This window comes from Mizuhopecten yessoensis, unplaced genomic scaffold, assembly GCF_002113885.1.
Source record: "Mizuhopecten yessoensis strain PY_sf001 unplaced genomic scaffold, ASM211388v2 scaffold1065, whole genome shotgun sequence".
In the NCBI taxonomy this organism is placed as follows: Eukaryota; Metazoa; Mollusca; class Bivalvia; order Pectinida; family Pectinidae; genus Mizuhopecten; species Mizuhopecten yessoensis.
The window spans coordinates 25,514-47,572 of NW_018403860.1; the positions used below are offsets into that span (position 1 = coordinate 25,514).

Below are 22,059 nucleotides of genomic sequence, written 5' to 3' on the forward strand. Positions count from 1 at the left end.
AGTCGGTAGGGACGTAGTTAATAGATTTGGTAAGTCGGTAGGTAGGTAGTGAAGATATTTGGTGAGAATGTAGGTACGTAGTGAAGATATTTGGTGAGTATGTAGGTACGTAGTGAAGATATTTGGTGAGTATGTAGGTACGTAGTGAAGATATTTGGTAAGTATGTAGGTACGTAGTGAAGATATTTGGTAAGTCGGTAGGTACGTAGTTAATAGATTTGGTAAGTTGGTAGGTACGTAGTTAAGAGCTTTGATAAGTCGTTAGGTACGTAGTGAAGATATTTGGTAAGTCAATAGGTATGTAGTAAAGATATTTGGTAAGTCGGTAGGTACGTAGTGAAGATATTTGGTAAGTCGGTAGGTACATGTACGCAGTACAGAAATTTGGTAAGTCTGTAGGTACATAGTTAAGATATTTGGTAAGTCGGTAGGTACGTATTTAATAGATTTGGTAAGTCGGTAGGTACGTAGTTAATAGATTTGGTAAGTCGGTAGGTACGTAGTTAAGGTATGTGGTAGGTCAATAGGTACATAGTTAAGATATTTGGTAAGTATGTAGGTACGTAGTGAAGATATTTGGTAAGACGGTAGGTACATAGTTAAGGTATGTGGTAGGTCAATAGGTACATAGTTAAGATATTTGGTAAGTCGGTAGGTACGTAGTTACATGTTACCTCGCTATTCCCATAGTCAGAGTCCGTTCCAAATGTCCAGTTTGACCACTTGAATTGTTCGGGAAAGCCCTGCTAAAAATAGCGCCGATAACGTCACCTGACTAGGCAGTAAACACAAGTGGTGCGAGCGAGATGAAACGGTTTCCAAAGGGGCCCCCAGAGAGGGGCCGTCAGGCAACTGCAACTTCTTACCGCACTATGAAACCAAGTTATATGATTTATAAGTCCGTATTCAAACTTATTGAACAGTAATTATTCATCATTAGAAGTTAATTGCACACTTGCCAATATTCAGAATTTAAATTTATTTAGCTTTAAACATAAATGTGTTGCCAATAAAATTAAACAAGGGATGGGGCACAAGTTTTTACAATTTATCACAGCCTTCTCCCGTCATACATTTACAATTAAATGTCAACAATGATAATAGGCATAAACATAAAGTAGATATATTTAAATATATATTGAATTTAGTACCGGAATGTGGCCGGTACAGATGGTACGGGGCTAAACACCTTCCCTACACCAAGGGACAAACCTTTCTGATTTTTTTTTATATATTGCCGGGGCAGAGGAGGCCGGGTATTCATATTAGTACTAATTTAAATCTTGCATGTAAAAACAAAAATAATCGTTTAATTCAGCAATATAATTAAATCATACCATTTTATTGAACCCGGTAATATTATAAATTATGTAAATCCACGGACTTCGATAACACGTATCTCGGTGACCCAGAAAATACGCCGTGGGCCATCACAACAGTTATCCCTTGGAGGGCCTCATGGCAAAATCAAACTAACCAGTCACTTATCCCTTCCTTTCGCATAAACCACTGTATAATTATAGAAACACAAAGTAAACTCTCTCCAATACATGCCCATTAACATATTAAACTAAGTTCATCTGTGTTCAAACTCAGACAAAGATACTAGCGAGCTTAATAGTTTTAGATATTTATTCATAACATAAACAGCGCTAGCATTTCTGTCGATTCCATTTCAGCTTAACCGGCTATCCGGAAGAATACATGCACCGTACTAACTGCTACGGCAGTTATTTTCTCCTTTGAATACTGCCCACCTGCAATAATGATTCCGTAACGTACCCCTTGCGCTATCTTTTGACCATTTGGCAACTTTTCGTTTCGTAGCTGACACGGTACAACACTTTTCTTTCGCTTATATAATTACTTCACACGGCCAGTCATTTTGTTTACAAAGAAATGGTGTGCTATGCGCATGCGCTAGCAGAGGGAAATCCCTGAACAAAACGTTGGTCAGACAGATAGAAATACCGATGATTTTCTTAGATTTAATCATTTTTATGAATCTATTTCAGCCAAATCCGATCGTTATTTTCCATAAGGAGTCTCACTGGATATGTTTATGTAGTATTTAAAAAAAAGACAAAAAAATAAAGTTACTTCACCGCGATGCCCCTTTAACGCAAGTGGCGAATAAGGCAGGCAGTCATGGATTAACCTTTTCACCATCGGTATCAGCAAATTATGTACAAATGTATAATTTGTTTTGGCTAAATATTTATATATTTTTTATATGGATACTTTTCGTGCAGCTGTTTTTGGCCCATTGGTTATTGATCGTGTTTGTTAACGGAACTGTACGTGCGTTATATGTGTAATATGTACTGTCTAACACCGCTAGTTAGTACTGGTACGAGTGGTGAGTCAGTAGATTTGATCGTCTACAACACGTATGCCTTTATAGATGAACTAGTATTGAGTACAACTGCTTTACAGGCGGCAGTTTATCAATATGTTGTAATATGTATTTGGCCTATAATGTCAAGCTTCATAATGTCCAGAATGTGCTTGAGCTTGAGTGTCACCTAAATACATCAAGGTACACATAGTAAAGTTAACGGGACGCTTCCTGTAATTCAAGATAGGGATTTCGAAGGGACGAGTTGTTTTCTTTGTTCGGAGTCTGAAGTCAGATCCATTCGATCTAGCTAAGTCTTATTCTGATAAAATCGTTCATCGCTCATAACTAAAGCAATACAATTCCTACCTGATACGTTTAAAATCTATTTATATTTGACCTACCTACGCAAGTCTGTGTCCAGGGGTGTTATTGTTAATACGCCAATCTTACGTGCCATTAAGCAGTTGTTAACTGTCTTTATGAAAAAATGTCGGATTTCCCTATGCAAAATACCTTTAGATGACCATGACTGACGCATATTACTTATCTAGCCTTTAAGGAAACTCCATTACATCATGGATTTTTGGCTATTTTTAGCCAGATGAAAACCCCCCCTTTCGTACATCAAAACCAATATTAGTTCACGCATTGTGTGCTTAAAATTATATGTTTTTATCTTAAAATGTACTCGTGCTTAACAAACGAACTGTATAATGATTAAAACAAAATCTCAAATTTACAATAAAAGCACAAGCATTGCAGTGTTAGATAGTACCAGGCCGTAAGTTCTATTTAGTGTAATATTAAACGAATAGTGTTGTACACAGAATGAGTATGTCTCTATGTTATTGTAACGAATGAGCTGTTACCTGAGGTTTACCTGTGAGAATAAAGAGACACGGCGCGATCTAGCATATTTTACACAAGCATAAGTTATGTCTCCGTGTAACATGGTGTTTAATCATTGATTTATACCAACTCTTACATAAGTAGTCTTACCGTGTTTGTCAACATTTTGGCTGACTAAAATATCGTGTCTGTGACTTATTCTGGATCCGGGATCATATCATTGTATTGGGTTACCAGCGCTATTTATATATCAGTTCCCGGAATATGATGTTAATAGGAAAACACAATGAAAATACGTGATCAATATTAATAGTTAAAATCATGATTTATCATGTATATCAGATTTATTTCAATTTTGTACTTTCAGATATTCGTTTGATTGCATTAACCGATATTCAATAACGCCTACACACAATCACCAAATGGAAATACCGATAAAGCTACAAAATAAGGCGGTTTTTTTAACGTCACGAAATATTAGAGGTGAAATTGTGTGTTAGAGGAAAGATGGAGATAAACCAATTGTTCCGGGTGCAGATTGAGTATAAACCTATTGTTCCGGGTGCAGATTGAGTATAAACCTATTGTTCCGGGTGAAGTTTACATTTGATGTAGCTTCACAAACACACCTTACACATTTGAATTTAATTATTGCACTTTTGTTCGGCAACAGGCTTCAAAATTCACCTATTTCTAACGAAACATTTTGCGATCTGCATTGGTACAGGCCTACAACCACTGTCTCCTACCTGAGGATGTGGAATTTCCTCTAGCAAGAAAATAAATAAGTAAAATAATTTCTTAATTGTTTTATTAAGTTATAGAAATAATTATTTCATATAATGACATTAACAAACAGAATTTAATTTATATATACGTATTTTTTGTAACATATATACAAGTATCAGATATGTTTCGATTGTTCGTTTCTCGCAAATTTTCAATTGCCATTTGTATGTAATTACATTTCAAAGCAACAGTTTCATACACCATTTTCACGATACGTATATGTAAAAACAAACTATCCTCATATACAGCCATACTCTCTGTTTACTCACTTTGTACTTGTATGCTCAACTCATACAGATTTAACACTTACTCAAGTAACACCACGTACTCAACTCTGAGATCAAACCCAATGATATAATAAAGGACAATGTAGAGCAATACGACAATTTGCATTAAATAGATAATCTCATCAATCAAGACATGTAGGTTTCTTATCAATAACTATCATATTACTGAGTTACTCGTAGTACACCAGTTTCACAATGTTCTATTTTTATTTTTAAGTCAACTAGATAAACAGGATTTCTTAACTGTCGGGTCTTGATTAATGAGAATCTATTAAGAAACAAAATGAGACATTTCTCCCTCCCTCTCTCCCCGCATATTGAGACATTTCTCCCTCCCTCTCTCTCCGGATATTGAGACATTTCTGCTTCCTCTCTCTGGCAATTCTCATATCTAGCTATTTTATCTTAAACATGTATGTACAAGCTAACATAATAGCCCACGACGAAAAACCTCGAGTAGTCATTCCTGAGCACTCGACAGTACATGTGTGTAAGTTCCTAGCTAGTTATTGCATAGTCCCAGCGAATTGTCATTTCATTGTTGTTAGCGTGTGCACGTTTAATATACAAAGCAACTGCAAAATAAACATATATTGCACAAATCACCATGGAATTGTTTATCTCCTTTTTTGCAGATCACCATTTCGCCGACTTGAGGAATACTTGATTGTAGATAAAACCAGCTTGCCGAGGTACCGGCTGTACGTTTGTCAATAAGTCACACTGGGAAGTATTGCTGCGCGTTCCACACGTTTATAATAGCAGAAAACTGGTTCATCGGGAGTCAGTTTGTATAGTATTTCGGTTCTTTGCAAAGACACTATTAAGTTCTTGCTACAGGAGCACAAGTTTGGAATTCCTGCGTTCAGACTGGGCAGTTCGTCTCTAGCTTACAGAGCAAATCTCCGTCTGTATTCCTTGGGAACCTTTTTCCAGTTGAACTTGTATACCAGCCTCGTTCCATCCTCACGCCTCATAAACCCAGATTTGTAGTAGTGTCTGAAACAACAAGATTTATGTTAGTGACCATGTGTGTACAGTTAATGCTTGCATTTAATTTCTTCACCCCTGAGAAAACATTTGAACTTTTCCAATTCAAAGGTTGGAAAAGTTCATTATGAAATTGCAGGAGTGAATGAGTTATGCAACGTGTAGAAAACACAATTTTATGTTTGCTCTTTAGGAACTGATATTGTATTGGAATGAGAAATAGTACACAATAAGACCTATCTATGATTTTAACTATACTTATATTATCTTTGTGCCTTTAAATTGTACGTAGCATTGCTGAGACAAATAACATCACGTATACACATGTGCATATTATTCTGAAATTTTCTCTAAAATAGATAAAACAAAATACCAAATCTACAACGCACCTAATACCGCGGCTGAGTTTCTCGAAATTCATGTCATTTTTCCTCTTTTTGGCTCCCCACATCTTGCTGATTTCTGCTGTGTCGACAAATCTGAAGGTACCTTCTTTACAGCTGATCCATCTGATATGTTTCTGGTGAACGTCTGCCAGCTCGTCAAGCAGGAACTTCCATAACAAAATGTTCTTTGCACCTGCGAAACAAATAGCACAACTGTTATAATAATTGATTTATTACAATTTTACCAAATATCATTCCCAATTTGTTTTTATTTTACAACATTGCATTTTTACAATGTAGCTTTTGACTGTTACTGAATTTGGAGGCCTCTTCAAAAGAGGGTTGTTGGGAGAGCTACGTTTTACAGTAAGGATGTATGTACAATTATGTTTGGATTCTTATAATATACACATTAAGTATCAGTACATGACATGCTCCTTCGTTATCAATCAGTGACATGTTTAACAATGCATAATAACTTTAAACGATACTTTTTTTTATACGTAAGTAACAAACCGCCAACATAATGGCCTTTCTGTTTACCTCGTTTTCCCTTTTTGACTATAGCCTCCGACTCCTCGTCACCTTCGTCGTCTGAAACGCACGGCCTGGTCGTGGTTGTGTAATGTTTGGTGGTCGATTGTACAAGCTGATCAAAGCTGGGTAGGGTTTGATTGTTGTAGGCATGGTAGACCGGGGAGGGGATGGGGGGAGGCTGATAACAATCAAACTGTCCACTCCCAATACTAGAGACACTCATAGTTTCCGGATAGTCCTCCTGTTTGCTGCTGCGCGTAAACTCGCGGTATTCTTCTAAGCTTAGCATTACTGAAATAAATTATATATGTAATCATTTTAAAAGCAATTAGCAATAGTTATTCATTTGAAAATAGGTGAAATACATTGTATCTGTATGAAATGTTAAATATTTATGAAGGAAATTATACATTTTTCATTGATAGAACCCCAACGCAGGTTTTATAAAGCTGACGGCGAAAAACGCGTCCTTTTCATAAATATATTTCTATTTCGAATGAAGAATAAGAATCAAAAGCTAAAATAAATAGCTGTCTTATTGAATTTGTATCGTTACTACTAGGCTATCAGTATCCAATACCTACCACTGTCAGTGTCAGATTCAGAATCCCCTGTTACAAAATTCGTCTGTGGGGTCATATTTAGGAATTCGCTGTTTTCTGAAAATATACATATAAATGAATGTTAGAAATAATACAATTATATGATAAAAAACGTGTATATTTTTTTCTGGAAATGTTGCGAACACTTCCGGTCCTGTCACAATCTACCGACAAACCTATGATAAGACTGTAAATGTACCAAATCTGAATCTACTTTGTATTAGATAGTATAAAGCCCAGACTGTTTCACTGGAACTGTTAGGTACCTCGTCTATACTAACCTCCGTGGTTCGGTAGAATGAGGTTGATATAATCATGTATGGCAGGTTCCGAGTCTGAAACAAAAAAACGGAAGCGTGTAAATGTGGGCCACGGTGATAAAAGGAAAAGTATAATTTAAACCTTTCATAATATCTATTAAATCTTAAGGATTTCTGAATCTTAGCCGTCCAATGTAAAGTATAACGACTTCCAATAGAGAAATCTCCATAGCTGCTTTGGGTCGTTAACTACACTGCTATCAGAAAAAAAGAAATACTGTCAGTATATTTCTATTTTTAACTCACAACATTCAATGTGCAGTGTTTTGATAAAGACAATTAATATCTTCAATTTTTCATTAAATATGTTGATACTTTAAATGTTGATTTTAAGATACATATGATTATGAAAACTATCAGAAAAAAACCAGTCATTACTATGTTATATGCCTATTGTGACATGAACATTTATAATTCACAGGAAACGCGACATGTTAATGAAAGGTTAAGCATTTTACATAATATTTCACAATTCTAAATTGATATACTGTTACATTTTCTATCTTGCGATGCGTTTTGTCACAGTACCTGTATATGACTCTAAATCGTGGAGGTTTGGCCAATCAGCGGACGGATCGTAAGTTCCGTAACTGTATTTAGTTGCATCAGTGCTTACATCGTACAGGAACTCACAATTCGTATGACCTGTTTGATTCTAAACAAATGATACAATTAAATCAACCTGAAAATACTGAGTTAAAAATATCCGAACATTAACGCATATACGTTTTCTTTCATATCGTATCGTTAAAACTATGCTAGTAATCTGTTTAAAGATATATTAATAATAATTGTCTAGACCGATCTTTGTTTTCGTGCATCGCTGTTTTTTGACGTTTCAAATGCAGGTTTGGAATAGAAATCATGGTGTATGTAGTGTTTATTAAACTATATGAATAGAAACTATTTAAAGTTCGTTGTGATATTAATTACACGCATCCATTTTGCCGTAAATAAATAAGTAAGTGTAAATAAGATAACACCTACCTCGTAACACACCTGGTAGTTTATCATTGTTCCTGCGTCCATCGCTCAACTCGACAGTAGCACCTGAAAACCACGACATTAGTTATGCTTAGAAATCAATGAATATCATGGAATACATTGAACATTACTGACTTTTACAGCAATAAAAATAACAAAAGTATAAATTGTATTACAATGCCCCAAATATGTTTTTTTCTTGTATGCATCTGACATATTTCGGACTAGGTTTTTAATGATATCGGACCATTACCATTACCGTTGTCGCTCTACAATACAAAATTCATGTTTTACGGGTAATTCTCGTGTGTAACTTTGCATGTTTACTATACTCTGGTAAACGGGTAATTCTAGTGTCTAACTTAGCAGTCCTCCATTATAGCACCTGTATAAATTGTTTACACTTGTATACGGGTAATTCTACCGTGTAACTTAGCAGTCCTCCATTATAACACCTGTATATATTGTTTAAACTGGTATACGGGTAATTCTACCGTGAAACTTAGCAGGCCTCCATTACAACACATGTATACATTGTTTACACTAGTATACGGGTAATTTTAGCTTGTAACCTGGCAGGCCTCCATTATAACACATGTATACATTTTCTACACTGGTATACGGGTAATTCTACCGTGTAACTTAGCAGGCCTCCATTATAACACATGTATAAATTGTTTAAACTGGTATACGAGTAATTCTACCGTGTAACTTAGCAGGCCTCCATCATAACACCTGTATAAATTGTTTACACTGGTATATACGGGTAATTCTACCGTGTAACTTAGCAGGCCTCCATTATAACACATGTATATATTTTCTACATTAGTATACGGGTAATTCTACCGTGTAACTTAGCAGGCCTCCATTATAACACATGGATACATTGTTTACACTAGTATACGGGTAATTTTAGCTTATAACTTGGCAGGCCTCCATTACAACACATGCATATATTGTTTATACTGGTATACGGGTAATTATACCGTGTAACTTGGCAGGCCTCCATTATAACACCTGTATAAATTGTTTACACTGGTATACGGGTAATTTTAGCTGGCACCTTAGCCGGCCTCCATTATAACACCCGTAGAATGTTTTTACACTGGTATATGGGTATCTGATCTCAACTGTGAGACCTTGACATGTTTAACATAACTCATTTGAAAGGCATGCAAGTCAGTTAAATTACCAGCTACGTATGGACTTCATACTAAGAAAACCTGAATAGAACAGGATCTAAAAATAGGAGATTCAGGAAATTACCTGACGTCATTCCACCCCTGTATACAAGCTAGACAATGCACCTGTATAAACGTTATCACATTAACTTGTCTTACTGCATTATCCTTCTCTCATCCTATGTACAGGTGAACTTTATCATAACCATGCAACTCCCGTGTACAGTAGACTGCTGTAATTACCATAATTACAACACAGAGTGCAACAGACATTCATATTGTAAGTTAAGAAGTTACAAATTCAGACATTAAAATCATTTATTATTTAAAAACAATGTTAAACAAACCTTCTACTTTCACTTCTCAAATTCTTACTACAGTGCATTGTAATGCTATTTTGTTTATAGAAATATGCGTGTCCGCTGGTGACTGAATGTGATAATTCTAATGCCTTTTTAATTCTTAACTCCAGTGATTTAGTTCAAAATAAATTATGGCTGAACATCGAAGATAAACAAAAACATTCCAATAATAATAACAATAAATAGTAAAAACAAACCACCAACCACATCGCCCTGACAAAGTTATTTATGCAAGGAAATCTAGTGCAATGATATTTATAGTAGTTTTGTACTTTTTGAAATAATCTAAATGAAATGAGCAAATTAATGCTATATTGCAAAACTATTATGTTTTTATCAATTTATCAGTAATACTTCCAGATTTGTCAATTTAGAATTATTAGTCTTTTAGTTAGTAAACACAACTAAAAAGTATAAATGCAATGTTGAGATAACGCTAAGTATAAACAGTGCGGCTTACCTGTGTGTAGTAGGTCTCAGTGTGCAGAGAAGCGATGATACAGTCAAATGAATACATGCCTAGCGCACATGGCTATTTTTATTTGGCTAAACCGGAAATCCCTGAATTTAGGGAAATCCCCTTTGTTTACACACATACATACATACTTGTGATAGCGTGACCTGGCTCCGCCTTAAATTACTCTTATTGGATGATTCAACTAATAAATATGCATAAAACTGCTATTGTGTAAAAACTGATAACCATGGCATTTTTTATTGAAAGCTAGGACCTTAGTTACTGTCTCATTACGTCTCCCAAAATAAAGTCCGATTAGTTCATAGTATTCTTTCTACACTTAACTGACTCAGTTTGCTTACGTATAAAGATTAGTTATATATATTTCTTTTATATTAAGCCGAGATTCAAGTTTGGAACCAATACAAGTGTCATTTATAAGAATCATTTCTTCGTAATTCCTGTATTTATTAAACAACAAAACTGTAAAGTTTGAAACGTTTAAACTCAGTATTTATACTGTTTACCTTGACTAGCTTAGATAAAATTCGAACTCGCTATTAAGCTAGCGATACTACTTTCCACCATATGCACCACATGCCGACGCTCAGCCGTGTCATGTTATAGTTTAAGACAGAGTGTTGGTTATTGATTTACATACAGTATGATCGTCAATGTAACACACTCCGGTAGAGGAATTTCAATGGTCGTATTTTATCTAACCATCTTAGGATGACCGAATGAGGTGACAAATCAGTTTTTCAACAGATGACAATACAGGAAACATGTTTTAGCAATATGCATTAAAATTAAAGTCGAAGATCGAATACATATTTGATTTCATTGGAAACAAAAATTACATGCCAAACAAGCATGACGTAAACTAATTCATACGATGATAACAAGAGTTTGTTACAGCTACAGGTACCGAAATTAAACGGAACATGACCATTGGCTCTTAAAAGCATGCTGAAACAGATTCTTTCTCAATCAAGCCAATATTTCTTGACTCCGAATTGCAAACACAACTTGCCGATCTGCAGAAAGAATTCGGGTGTGTTGGTATAGCAGCCACTCGATCCTTGTCAGAACATATTACATGTATTACATTTCGTCTCTGCAAAAACAAATCTTCGCGTGTTTGATACAGTCTTAATGGCATTAGATTAAAATCAACTTAAGTTATTTACAATGATTATGAAACAAGTTTTTCAAGTTTATATTTAACATTCTTGTAGGCCGTTGTGGGAGAGCACCGATTATCTTATAGTGATGAGAGAGGAAACCGGATCGTAAGTCAGATCAACGTCTAAGAGTGAAAATCCATGTCAAAATAGTCCACAGCATATCGATAAAAAAGCGTTCGGTGATATATGAACTATAAGTTTTGTGAATTTTAATAAATAAACTATTTCACAAAATTATAAAAATGGATTGTTCTGTAATAATACAGATATACAATATTTACGATTGATTAGAACGGAACAAATTATATAAGATACAACATATGGTAATAATATACTACATACAGTACATACTTTTAGATACAGTTAATAAGTGATGCTGAGTATTGTACCAGTATATTTCAAAACCTTACGTGTGTTTAAAGACGAATGGGCTTTCAAGTAAGCATATTTAGAAACTCACAGTTCTTTGAGATTTATACATTAATCCAAATATTTTACACGGTTGAACCTCGTGTGTTGTGGTAGTCTCTAGCTCGATTCCGGATACAGTTTATGTTTGGAGCTAACAAATATGATTTTAGTTTGGGCTCTGATATTGGCATCTCAATTTTGACTCAAAGTTATAAACAAGTAAAGATAGCGTAAGGAGTATAAGCATCTCAATGTTGTCTAACAGCAACTAAATATTACCTAGGGAGCATTAGCATCTCAATGTTGTCTAACAACAACTAAATATTACCTAGGGAGCATTAGCATCTCAATGTTGTCTAACAGATATAAACAACTAAACATTACCTAGGGAGTATTAGCATCGCAATGTTGTCTTACAGATATAAACAACTAAATATTACCTAGGGGGTATTAGCATCTCACAGTTGTCTTACAGATATTAACAACTAAATATTACCTAGGGGGTATTAGCATCTCAATGTTGTCTAAGAGATATAAACAACTAAATATTACCAAGGGAGTATTAGCATCTCAATGTTGTCTTACAGATATAAACAACTAAACATTACCTAGGGAGTATTAGCATCTCAATGTTGTCTTACAGATATAAACAACTAAATATTACCTAGGGAGTATTAGCATCTCAATGTTGTCTTACAGATATAAACAACTAAATATTACCTAGGGAGTATTAGCATCTCAATGTTGTCTTACAGATATAAACAACTAAATATTACCTAGGGAGTATTAGCATCTCAATGTTGTCTTACAGATATAAACAACTAAATATTACCTAGGGAGTATTAGCATCTCAATGTTGTCTTACAGATATAAACAACTAAATATTACCTAGGGAGTATTAGCATCTCAATGTTGTCTTACAGATATAAACAACTAAATATTACCTAGGGAGTATTAGCATCTCAATGTTGTCTTACAGATATAAACAACTAAATATTACCTAGGGAGTATTAGCATCTCAATGTTGTCTTACAGATATAAACAACTAAATATTACCTAGGGAGTATTAGCATCTCAATGTTGTCTTACAGATATAAACAACTAAATATTACCTAGGGAGTATTAGCATCTCAATGTTGTCTTACAGATATAAACAACTAAATATTACCTAGGGAGTATTAGCATCTCAATGTTGTCTTACAGATATAAACAACTAAATATTACCTAGGGAGTATTAGCATCTCAATGTTGTCTTACAGATATAAACAACTAAATATTACCTAGGGAGTATTAGCATCTCAATGTTGTCTTACAGATATAAACAACTAAATATTACCTAGGGAGTATTAGCATCTCAATGTTGTCTTACAGATATAAACAACTAAATATTACCTAGGGAGTATTAGCATCTCAATGTTGTCTTACAGATATAAACAACTAAATATTACCTAGGGAGTATTAGCATCTCAATGTTGTCTTACAGATATAAACAACTAAATATTACCTAGGGAGTATTAGCATCTCAATGTTGTCTTACAGATATAAACAACTAAATATTACCTAGGGAGTATTAGCATCTCAATGTTGTCTTACAGATATAAACAACTAAATATTACCTAGGGAGTATTAGCATCTCAATGTTGTCTTACAGATATAAACAACTAAATATTACCTAGGGAGTATTAGCATCTCAATGTTGTCTTACAGATATAAACAACTAAATATTACCTAGGGAGTATTAGCATCTCAATGTTGTCTTACAGATATAAACAACTAAATATTACCTAGGGAGTATTAGCATCTCAATGTTGTCTTACAGATATAAACAACTAAATATTACCTAGGGAGTATTAGCATCTCAATGTTGTCTTACAGATATAAACAACTAAATATTACCTAGGGAGTATTAGCATCTCAATGTTGTCTTACAGATATAAACAACTAAATATTACCTAGGGAGTATTAGCATCTCAATGTTGTCTTACAGATATAAACAACTAAATATTACCTAGGGAGTATTAGCATCTCAATGTTGTCTTACAGATATAAACAACTAAATATTACCTAGGGAGTATTAGCATCTCAATGTTGTCTTACAGATATAAACAACTAAATATTACCTAGGGAGTATTAGCATCTCAATGTTGTCTTACAGATATAAACAACTAAATATTACCTAGGGAGTATTAGCATCTCAATGTTGTCTTACAGATATAAACAACTAAATATTACCTAGGGAGTATTAGCATCTCAATGTTGTCTTACAGATATAAACAACTAAATATTACCTAGGGAGTATTAGCATCTCAATGTTGTCTTACAGATATAAACAACTAAATATTACCTAGGGAGTATTAGCATCTCAATGTTGTCTTACAGATATAAACAACTAAATATTACCTAGGGAGTATTAGCATCTCAATGTTGTCTTACAGATATAAACAACTAAATATTACCTAGGGGGTATTAGCATCTCAATGTTGTCTTACAGATATAAACAACTAAATATTACCTAGTGGGTATTAGCATATCAATGTTGTCTCAAAGTTATAAACAACTAAATGTTAGTCTAGTGATATGATTCACATAATTTCATAGTGATATTTGCATTTAATTATTTTTAAATGCATTTGCGATATTAACGCTTGTTTTGTTTTGGCGTCAATGAAATAACGCTGTTTGATACCAGCTGTTGGCTGGACTATTTGTGGGGGAACAAATCGCAACTTTGAAGAGACGAAGTGAAACTGAAGCATCAATTGATTTAAACTAAGAAAGAATGTAAATGGTCCTGTAAATAAGAGCACGGCCAAGCCAATCAATTATAATGCACTACTGCGTGCTGTTTGATATGGTTATATTTCTTATAGGAATTTGAAGACTTGTATAGAACTAACCAAAATGCAGTTGCATATGTTATTATTACGATATGTATTTTTTTTAAATACGTCAGCAGTACACTACAATAGATTTGCGTTGAGTACATAATATCTTAAATAAAATAGAACATATAATGTCTCATATGAGTATGTGGAATACAACCAATGAAATAAAATCATATTACAATATACATTTTGTGACATAAATAAATCATGGCCTGCAGTATCCTATGTGTGATAAAGGTATAATGGAAACACATATGGGAATAGGATATATCGCTGTAATGATTGGCAATCACTGGAGTTCATGCTTAGAGTTATTTATAATTGAAACTTAGATACAGCATAATATTAAAAACACCGACAAATCATATTTCTTTTACAACATATATTCTTTGAACAGGAAACTTTCAAAGTAATTATTGTAAAATGTGTTGCTTACTTAGAAACTAAAGGGAAATATCCCAAACGGCGTTGTAATTTTATCTCTTCGAAATGCCCTATCAGCGGTTTTTTGTTGACAATCGTGATTAGAATTTGAAAACCGATTAAACCTTCCTTATATAAAGTTGTTGTGGTATTCCATATTTCCTCATGTTTTTTTAAAGTAAATCACACCATTTCTGCAGTTCAACTCAAAATACTTAAAAGAATTCATAAATGTTCACAGAATTGAATTAACACTTGACGTTTCGTTTATGAATATATTTTCACCAAGTTTCCGTTTTTCAAAATTTACCCTGATAAATAACAAAGTACTTATTTATATATATCCCTTTTTATAACTGACCTTCGTTTACACTCAGTTCTTGCTGCAGATGAATGTTCATTACAATCTCTCTTGAACACGATTAACATAATAAAATAGCTAGGTGCATGCTCATTTAGCTTTATAAAAGTACGGCTTTAATGAGATGAAAATATAAGGATATGTGTTATATGTTATGTACTGAATCAGTGTCTTAATGGATTCAGCTAAGAAGCTTAGGATCCAATCAAACTTTTGATTAATCGGCAAACGTGGCGCCTTTGTGCGCGTAACTTGTTATCGACTATATGGTAATCGAGTTGATACTAAAACAAAGAACAACATGATATTGGTGACATAATCTGGAAGAAAATTTAGCTGTTTGGGTTGCTTATGTTTGTTTATCAAGCTTTAAAAAGTGTTGGGATACTGTCAATACACCAGATGTATTACTTCTTATCCGAAATATAGTCGTGACAACTTCTTAAACAATCTTGTATCAATCACATGTTGGTCTGTAATCGTAGATACGACACAATCAATATCTATTACGTCACCAAAAACATGTCAAAGTGTTACTCTGGTAGCCATGTTATAAATGTGATCACTAGCGACATCTGTACACGTGCCTTCCCTCAAAGCAGTATCGCCTGTATTAACTTCATTGATGAGATCTCGTCGTGTCAATTACGTAATTAATTATATTTACCATGTTATACAAAGGTATCATTAAACACATTTATTACTATAATCATTCGAGTCAGGATTAAATAGTTTAACATTATTTAGGTAAGCAGTATGTCGCTTTTTATTGTACTTATACATCCTCAGATATTGATAGGAAAGATTTCCTAAAAACACAAATATGAATATGATCATTTACTCGTAATCCGCCGAAAGCAAAATAATACCTTTCAATTACTTGTAAACGATTCTTGAATAAAACTTTATTTATTCAAATAGCAGTAATTACTTGCTGTAACACACCGTGCATATTAACAATAATTCCAACTGCACAAAAAAAGTCAATGACGTCATGTTACGCCACGCTACTGTCACTGACTGGCGTTGTAAAACGTCGCTATCTAAAATTAAAACTTGTTGGGTTCCGATTTTGTTTTATAGCAAAATTGCAAAGCAAATAGACGAAGTGAATCGAGTACAACGAACTTTTATTTTTTATTTTTTTATTCGATGGATACAAACAAACGTTGAATGGATGAAGGGTCGACATGAGGTACGAAATATATTTACGACATGAAACGGCTGAAAGTATTGTATTCCGTTAATCTCCATAAACGGAACTCGTTAACAGATAAACTATAGGAAACAAGTATTTATAACAAAGTGAGAAAATAAAATTCTTTTCATCGCCGTCCAGCTCTCAAAGGCTTCAACTAAATCAACGTCATAGATAACACCATTAGGTTACAAAAAATGTTTTTGAGTTACGTTGATAAACGATTATTTTTTAGTTGTATATCAACATTACCGTTTGGACAAACATTTCTTCAATTCGCATCGAAAAGTCAAATTGGTGACAAAAATGATCAGTTAAAATGAGGTAAGCAATACTTCTATTCTTATAGTTAATAGGAATATGTTTTGGGAGCTCTTGGATTAATATTTTTCTTTCAAAGTTCTTTTATCACCGATAAAAGCAGACTGCAAAATTTGCCACCAGATATTTAAGTAAGATTATTTCCTTTCCTATCCATATGAATGTCAGTGATATGAATTACATTTACGTAAATTACATTAACTAAAAAGGAGTGTGGTTTGAAATCAATTGACGTGTAAGGTCCTACCATTTCGATGTTTTTGTATACTGTTTACCATTGTCATTTGTACATCAATACTTCATTTCTACAGTGACACTTTAGTCCTTGGGTGTACGTTAATCTTATCAGCCGTCTTTCGCACATTTATAACAGATAGTATCATCGTAACTCAAGGGGAGCCTTGACTAGGCAAGGGTCTAATGAGGAACGTAAATCCACAAAAATTGACCCTGCATCACAGCGCTGAGTATACGACCGGGTGTTTATCAAGTATGGTGTCGCTTTAAGAGTCCAGTGTGCTAGATATACTGACAAACAGTAGCTGAGGGGAACATCGGTTTCCTAGAGATACCTGCATATTGTAGCAACTGACGATTCGTTATCTTATGTATTAAAATGTTAGCCTTTTGAGCTTTTAATCATTATTGATTTATAGAACGTATCCTGAAAACCATGCCACTTAACGTGCTAAGTTTTCTTATACATTTCATTTTTACAAAAGAAACCCTTTGTCACAAATTGATTTAGACAATGCAATTTATGTTATAAAGATTCTCCATTACAGCCTACGTGTGAAGTAGATTATAGATACATGTATCATTTATCACGCTGAATACAGTCCTTCGCTCGTCAACTTAAACTTGGTCTTATTCTTATGAGAAATTATTTGTGTATCGAATGAATTAAAAAAGCCATATGTTATCTGTAAAGTTATTGAAATTTTCTATTACAATATTAATGTTGCTGAAAATCCTGTACTATAGACAAGTCGTTTAAAATTATTATATATTTGCTTGGAAGGTAAATCTGACAAGTGTCAACTAGAGAATAGTATTATAGCATAACATTGAGTAACCCGCGAAGTCTTCTTCCTGACGTTGATATTCAGAGTGTCAAAATGAAAATCCCAAGTGAAATCGCCATGTAAAAAATAATCTGTTATTCAATATATACATGTATCTATCAAGAAACGGAAAGTTCACTATAGGACAATCGAAAACGTCACGTTCAATTTACGGTTAAATAGTAATGCATCCCAAATTGCGAATGGTAGATAAAGATCGAGGTAACAAATAAACGAAGACGGGCACAAATGGAATTTGGAAAGTTGTGTGTAGAAAACTATTGTAGTTCATCTTCTTCCTTCTTCTTTATTTATGTGTTTACATTTCTTTATATATATAACAGCTACTAATAATCAGATGGTAGGACGCACCTTTAATTAGGTTCGATGCAGTGTACACGTTTTGAACAATATGGCTATAAACGAGACTGTACAGCAGCATCTTTATAAATCACATTGATGACATCTTAATCAGAACAGCTCGATGATTTACAGACACGAGAAGCTATGTTTTTACTTTTTATTGTAATGTTTTGCACGTCTTTATTACCACAGTTACCTCTACGTATACCGACAGTTTAGAACAGAGGACACGGGGGTGAGGTGGTAATGTAAGGTATTGATTGTATTTGTATAGGTAACCTCTACGTATACCGACAGTTTAGAACAGAGGACACGGGGCTGAGGTGGTAATGTAAGGTATTGATTGTATTTGTATAGGTAACCTCTACGTATACCGACAGTTTAGAACAGAGGACACGGGGCTGAGGTGGTAATGTAAGGTATTGATTGTATTTGCATAAGTTACCTCTACGTATACCGACAGTTTAGAAAAGAGGACACGGGGAATGAGGTGGTAATGTAAGGTATTGATTGTATTTGTATAGGTAACCTCTACGTATACCGACAGTTTAGAACAGAGGACACGGGGAATGAGGTGGTAATGTAAGTTATTGATTGTATTTGTATAGGTAACCTCTACGTATACCGACAGTTTAGAACAGAGGACACGGGGGTGAGGTGGTAATGTAAGGTATTGATTGTATTTGCATAAGTTACCTCTACGTATACCGACAGTTTAGAACTGAGGACACGGGGATGAGGTGGTAATGTAAGGTATTTATTGTATTTGTATAAGTTACCTCTACGTATACCGACAGTATAGAACTGAGGACACGGGGGATGAGGTGGTAATGTAAGGTATTGATTGTATTTGCATAAGTTACCTCTACGTATACCGACAGTTTAGAGCTGAGGACACGGGGGATGAGGTGGTAATGTAAGGTATTGATTGTATTTCTTTAAGTTACCTCTACGTATACCGACAGTTTAGAACAGAGGACACGGGGCTGAGGTGGTAATGTAAGGTATTGATTGTATTTGTTTAACTTACCTCTACGTATACCGACAGTTTAGAACTGAGGACACGGGGGATGAGGTGGTAATGTAAGGTATTGATTGTATTTCTTTAAGTTACCTCTACGTATACCGACAGTTTAGCACTGAGGACACGGGGATGAGGTGGTAATGTAAGGCATTGATTGTATTTGTTTAAGTTACCTCTACGTACACCGACAGTTTAGAACTGAGGACACGGGTCATGAGGTGGTAATGTAAGGTATTGATTGTATTTCTTTAAGTTACCTCTACGTATACCGACAGTTTAGCACTGAGGACACGGGGATGAGGTGGTAATGTAAGGTATTGATTGAATTTGTTTAAGTTACCTCTACGTATACCGACAGTTTAGAAAAGAGGACACGGGGAATGAGGTGGTAATGTAAGGTATTGATTGTATTTGCATAAGTTACCTCTACGTATACCGACAGTTTAGAGCTGAGGACACGGGGGATGAGGTGGTAATGTAAGGTATTGATTGTATTTGCATAAGTTACCTCTACGTATACCGACAGTTTAGAGCTGAGGACACGGGGGATGAGGTGGTAATGTAAGGTATTGATTGTATTTGCATAAGTTACCTCTACGTATACCGACAGTTTAGAGCTGAGGACACGGGGGATGAGGTGGTAATGTAAGGTATTGATTGTATTTGTATAAGTTACCTCTACGAATACCGACAGTTTAGAACAGAGGACACGGGGATGAGGTGTCAATGTAAGGTATATTGATTGTATTTGTATAAGTTACCTCTACGTATACAGACAGTTTAGAACTGAGGACACGGGGATGAGGTGGGAATGTAAGGTATTGATTGTATTTCTTTAAGTTACCTCTACGTATACCGACAGTTTAGCACTGAGGACACGGGGATGAGGTGGTAATGTAAGGTATTGATTGAATTTGTATAAGTTACCGCTACGTATACCGACAGTTTAGAACAGAGGACACGGGGATTTGGTGGTAATGTAAGGGATTGATTGTATTTGTATAAGTTACCTCTACGTATACAGACAGTTTAGAACTGAGGACACGGGGATGAGGTGGTAATGTAAGGTATTTATTGTATTTGTATAAGTTACCTCTACGTATACCGACAGGTTAGAACTGAGGACACGGGGGATGAGGTGGTAATGTAAGGTATTGATTGTATTTCTTTAAGTTACCTCTACGTATACCGACAGTTTAGCACTGAGGACACGGGGATGAGGTGGTAATGTAAGGCATTGATTGTATTTGTTTAAGTTACCTCTACGTATACCGACAGTTTAGCACTGAGGACACGGGGATGAGGTGGTAATGTAAGGCATTGATTGTATTTGTTTAAGTTACCTCTACGTACACCGACAGTTTAGAACTGAGGACACGGGTCATGAGGTGGTAATGTAAGGTATTGATTGTATTTGCATAAGTTACCTCTACGTATACCGACAGTTTAGAACTGAGGACACGGGGATGAGGTGGTAATGTAAGGCATTGATTGTATTTGTTTAAGTTACCTCTACGTATACCGACCGTTTAGAACTGCGGACACGGGTCATGAGGTGGTAATGTAAGGTATTGATTGTATTTGTATAGGTAACCTCTACGTATACCGACAGTTTAGAACAGAGGACACGGGGGTGAGGTGGTAATGTAAGGTATTGATTGTATTTGTATAGGTAACCTCTACGTATACCGACAGTTTAGAACAGAGGACACGGGGCTGAGGTGGTAATGTAAGGTATTGATTGTATTTGTTTAAGTTGCCTCTACGTATACCGACAGTTTAGAACAGAGGACACGGGGATGAGGTGTCAATGTAAGGTATTGATTGTATTTGTATAAGTTACCTCTACGTATACCGACCGTTTAGAACTGCGGACACGGGTCATGAGGTGGTAATGTAAGATATTGATTGTATTTGTATAAGTTACCTCTACGTATACCGACAGTTTAGAACTGAGGACACGGGTCATGAGGTGGTAATGTAAGGTATTGATTGTATTTGTATAAGTTACCTTTACGTATACCGACAGTTTAGAACTGAGGACACGGGTCATGAGGTGGTCTACGTATACCGACAGTTTAGAACTGAGGATACGGGGATGAGGTGGTAATGTAAGGTATTGATTGTATGTGTATAAGTTACCTCTACGTATACCGACCGTTTAGAACTGCGGACACGGGTCATGAGGTGGTAATGTAAGGGATTGATTGTATTTGTATAAGTTACCTCTACGTATACCGACAGTTAAGAACAGAGGACACGGGGATGAGGTGGTAATGTAAGGTATTGATTGTATTTGTATAAGGAACCTCTACGTATACCGACAGTTAAGAACAGAGGACACGGGGATGAGGTGGTAATGTAAGGTATTGATTGTATTTGTATAAGTTACCTCTATGTATACCGCTACTGTTAAACAAAAGAGACGGAAAATTAGGTGGTAAATGACGTCATTTCTTATATTATCATACTTTATCTCCGATTATAATTTAAACCTCTTTTTCAGCCGTTGGGACTATATTAAAAGAATCACGACTGGTTCATAAGCGCATACGTGGTTGATAAAAGAGGTTTATGCTATATGTTCCCAGGTTCAAGTGATACGTTCTCAGGTTCATACAATAAATTCAAAGGTTCATGCAATATGAACGTGGATTATTTGTGTACACATTTGATATTAATGGCCTTTAAAATGCTACGAACATTCACTAAGTGTGAATGGACTATTCATACAAGT

At 35.0% G+C, this 22,059-nt stretch overlaps 1 protein-coding gene across 3 annotated transcripts in view; it reads right to left on the reverse strand.

Moving 5' to 3' along the window:
- Nucleotides 1-4,487: 4,487 nt before the first annotated feature.
- Nucleotides 4,488-22,059, reverse strand: part of LOC110457018 (protein C-ets-2-like) — a 61,056-nt gene continuing 43,484 nt past the window's right edge. For 2 of the 3 annotated variants that reach the window (XM_021508112.1, XM_021508121.1), the window contains exons 2-8: nt 8,089-8,151; nt 7,630-7,756; nt 7,063-7,116; nt 6,764-6,838; nt 6,186-6,470; nt 5,646-5,835; nt 4,488-5,265 (exon numbers count right to left, since the gene is read on the reverse strand). In XM_021508112.1, coding sequence (XP_021363787.1) covers nt 5,157-5,265; nt 5,646-5,835; nt 6,186-6,470; nt 6,764-6,838; nt 7,063-7,116; nt 7,630-7,756; nt 8,089-8,130 — 882 coding nt within the window. In that variant the 5' untranslated portion in view covers nt 8,131-8,151 and the 3' untranslated portion in view covers nt 4,488-5,156. Of the gene's footprint in view, nt 5,266-5,645; nt 5,836-6,185; nt 6,471-6,763; nt 6,839-7,062; nt 7,117-7,629; nt 7,757-8,088; nt 8,152-10,088; nt 10,189-22,059 lie in introns of those variants that run through there. The other variant, XM_021508104.1, reaches the window with a different exon arrangement.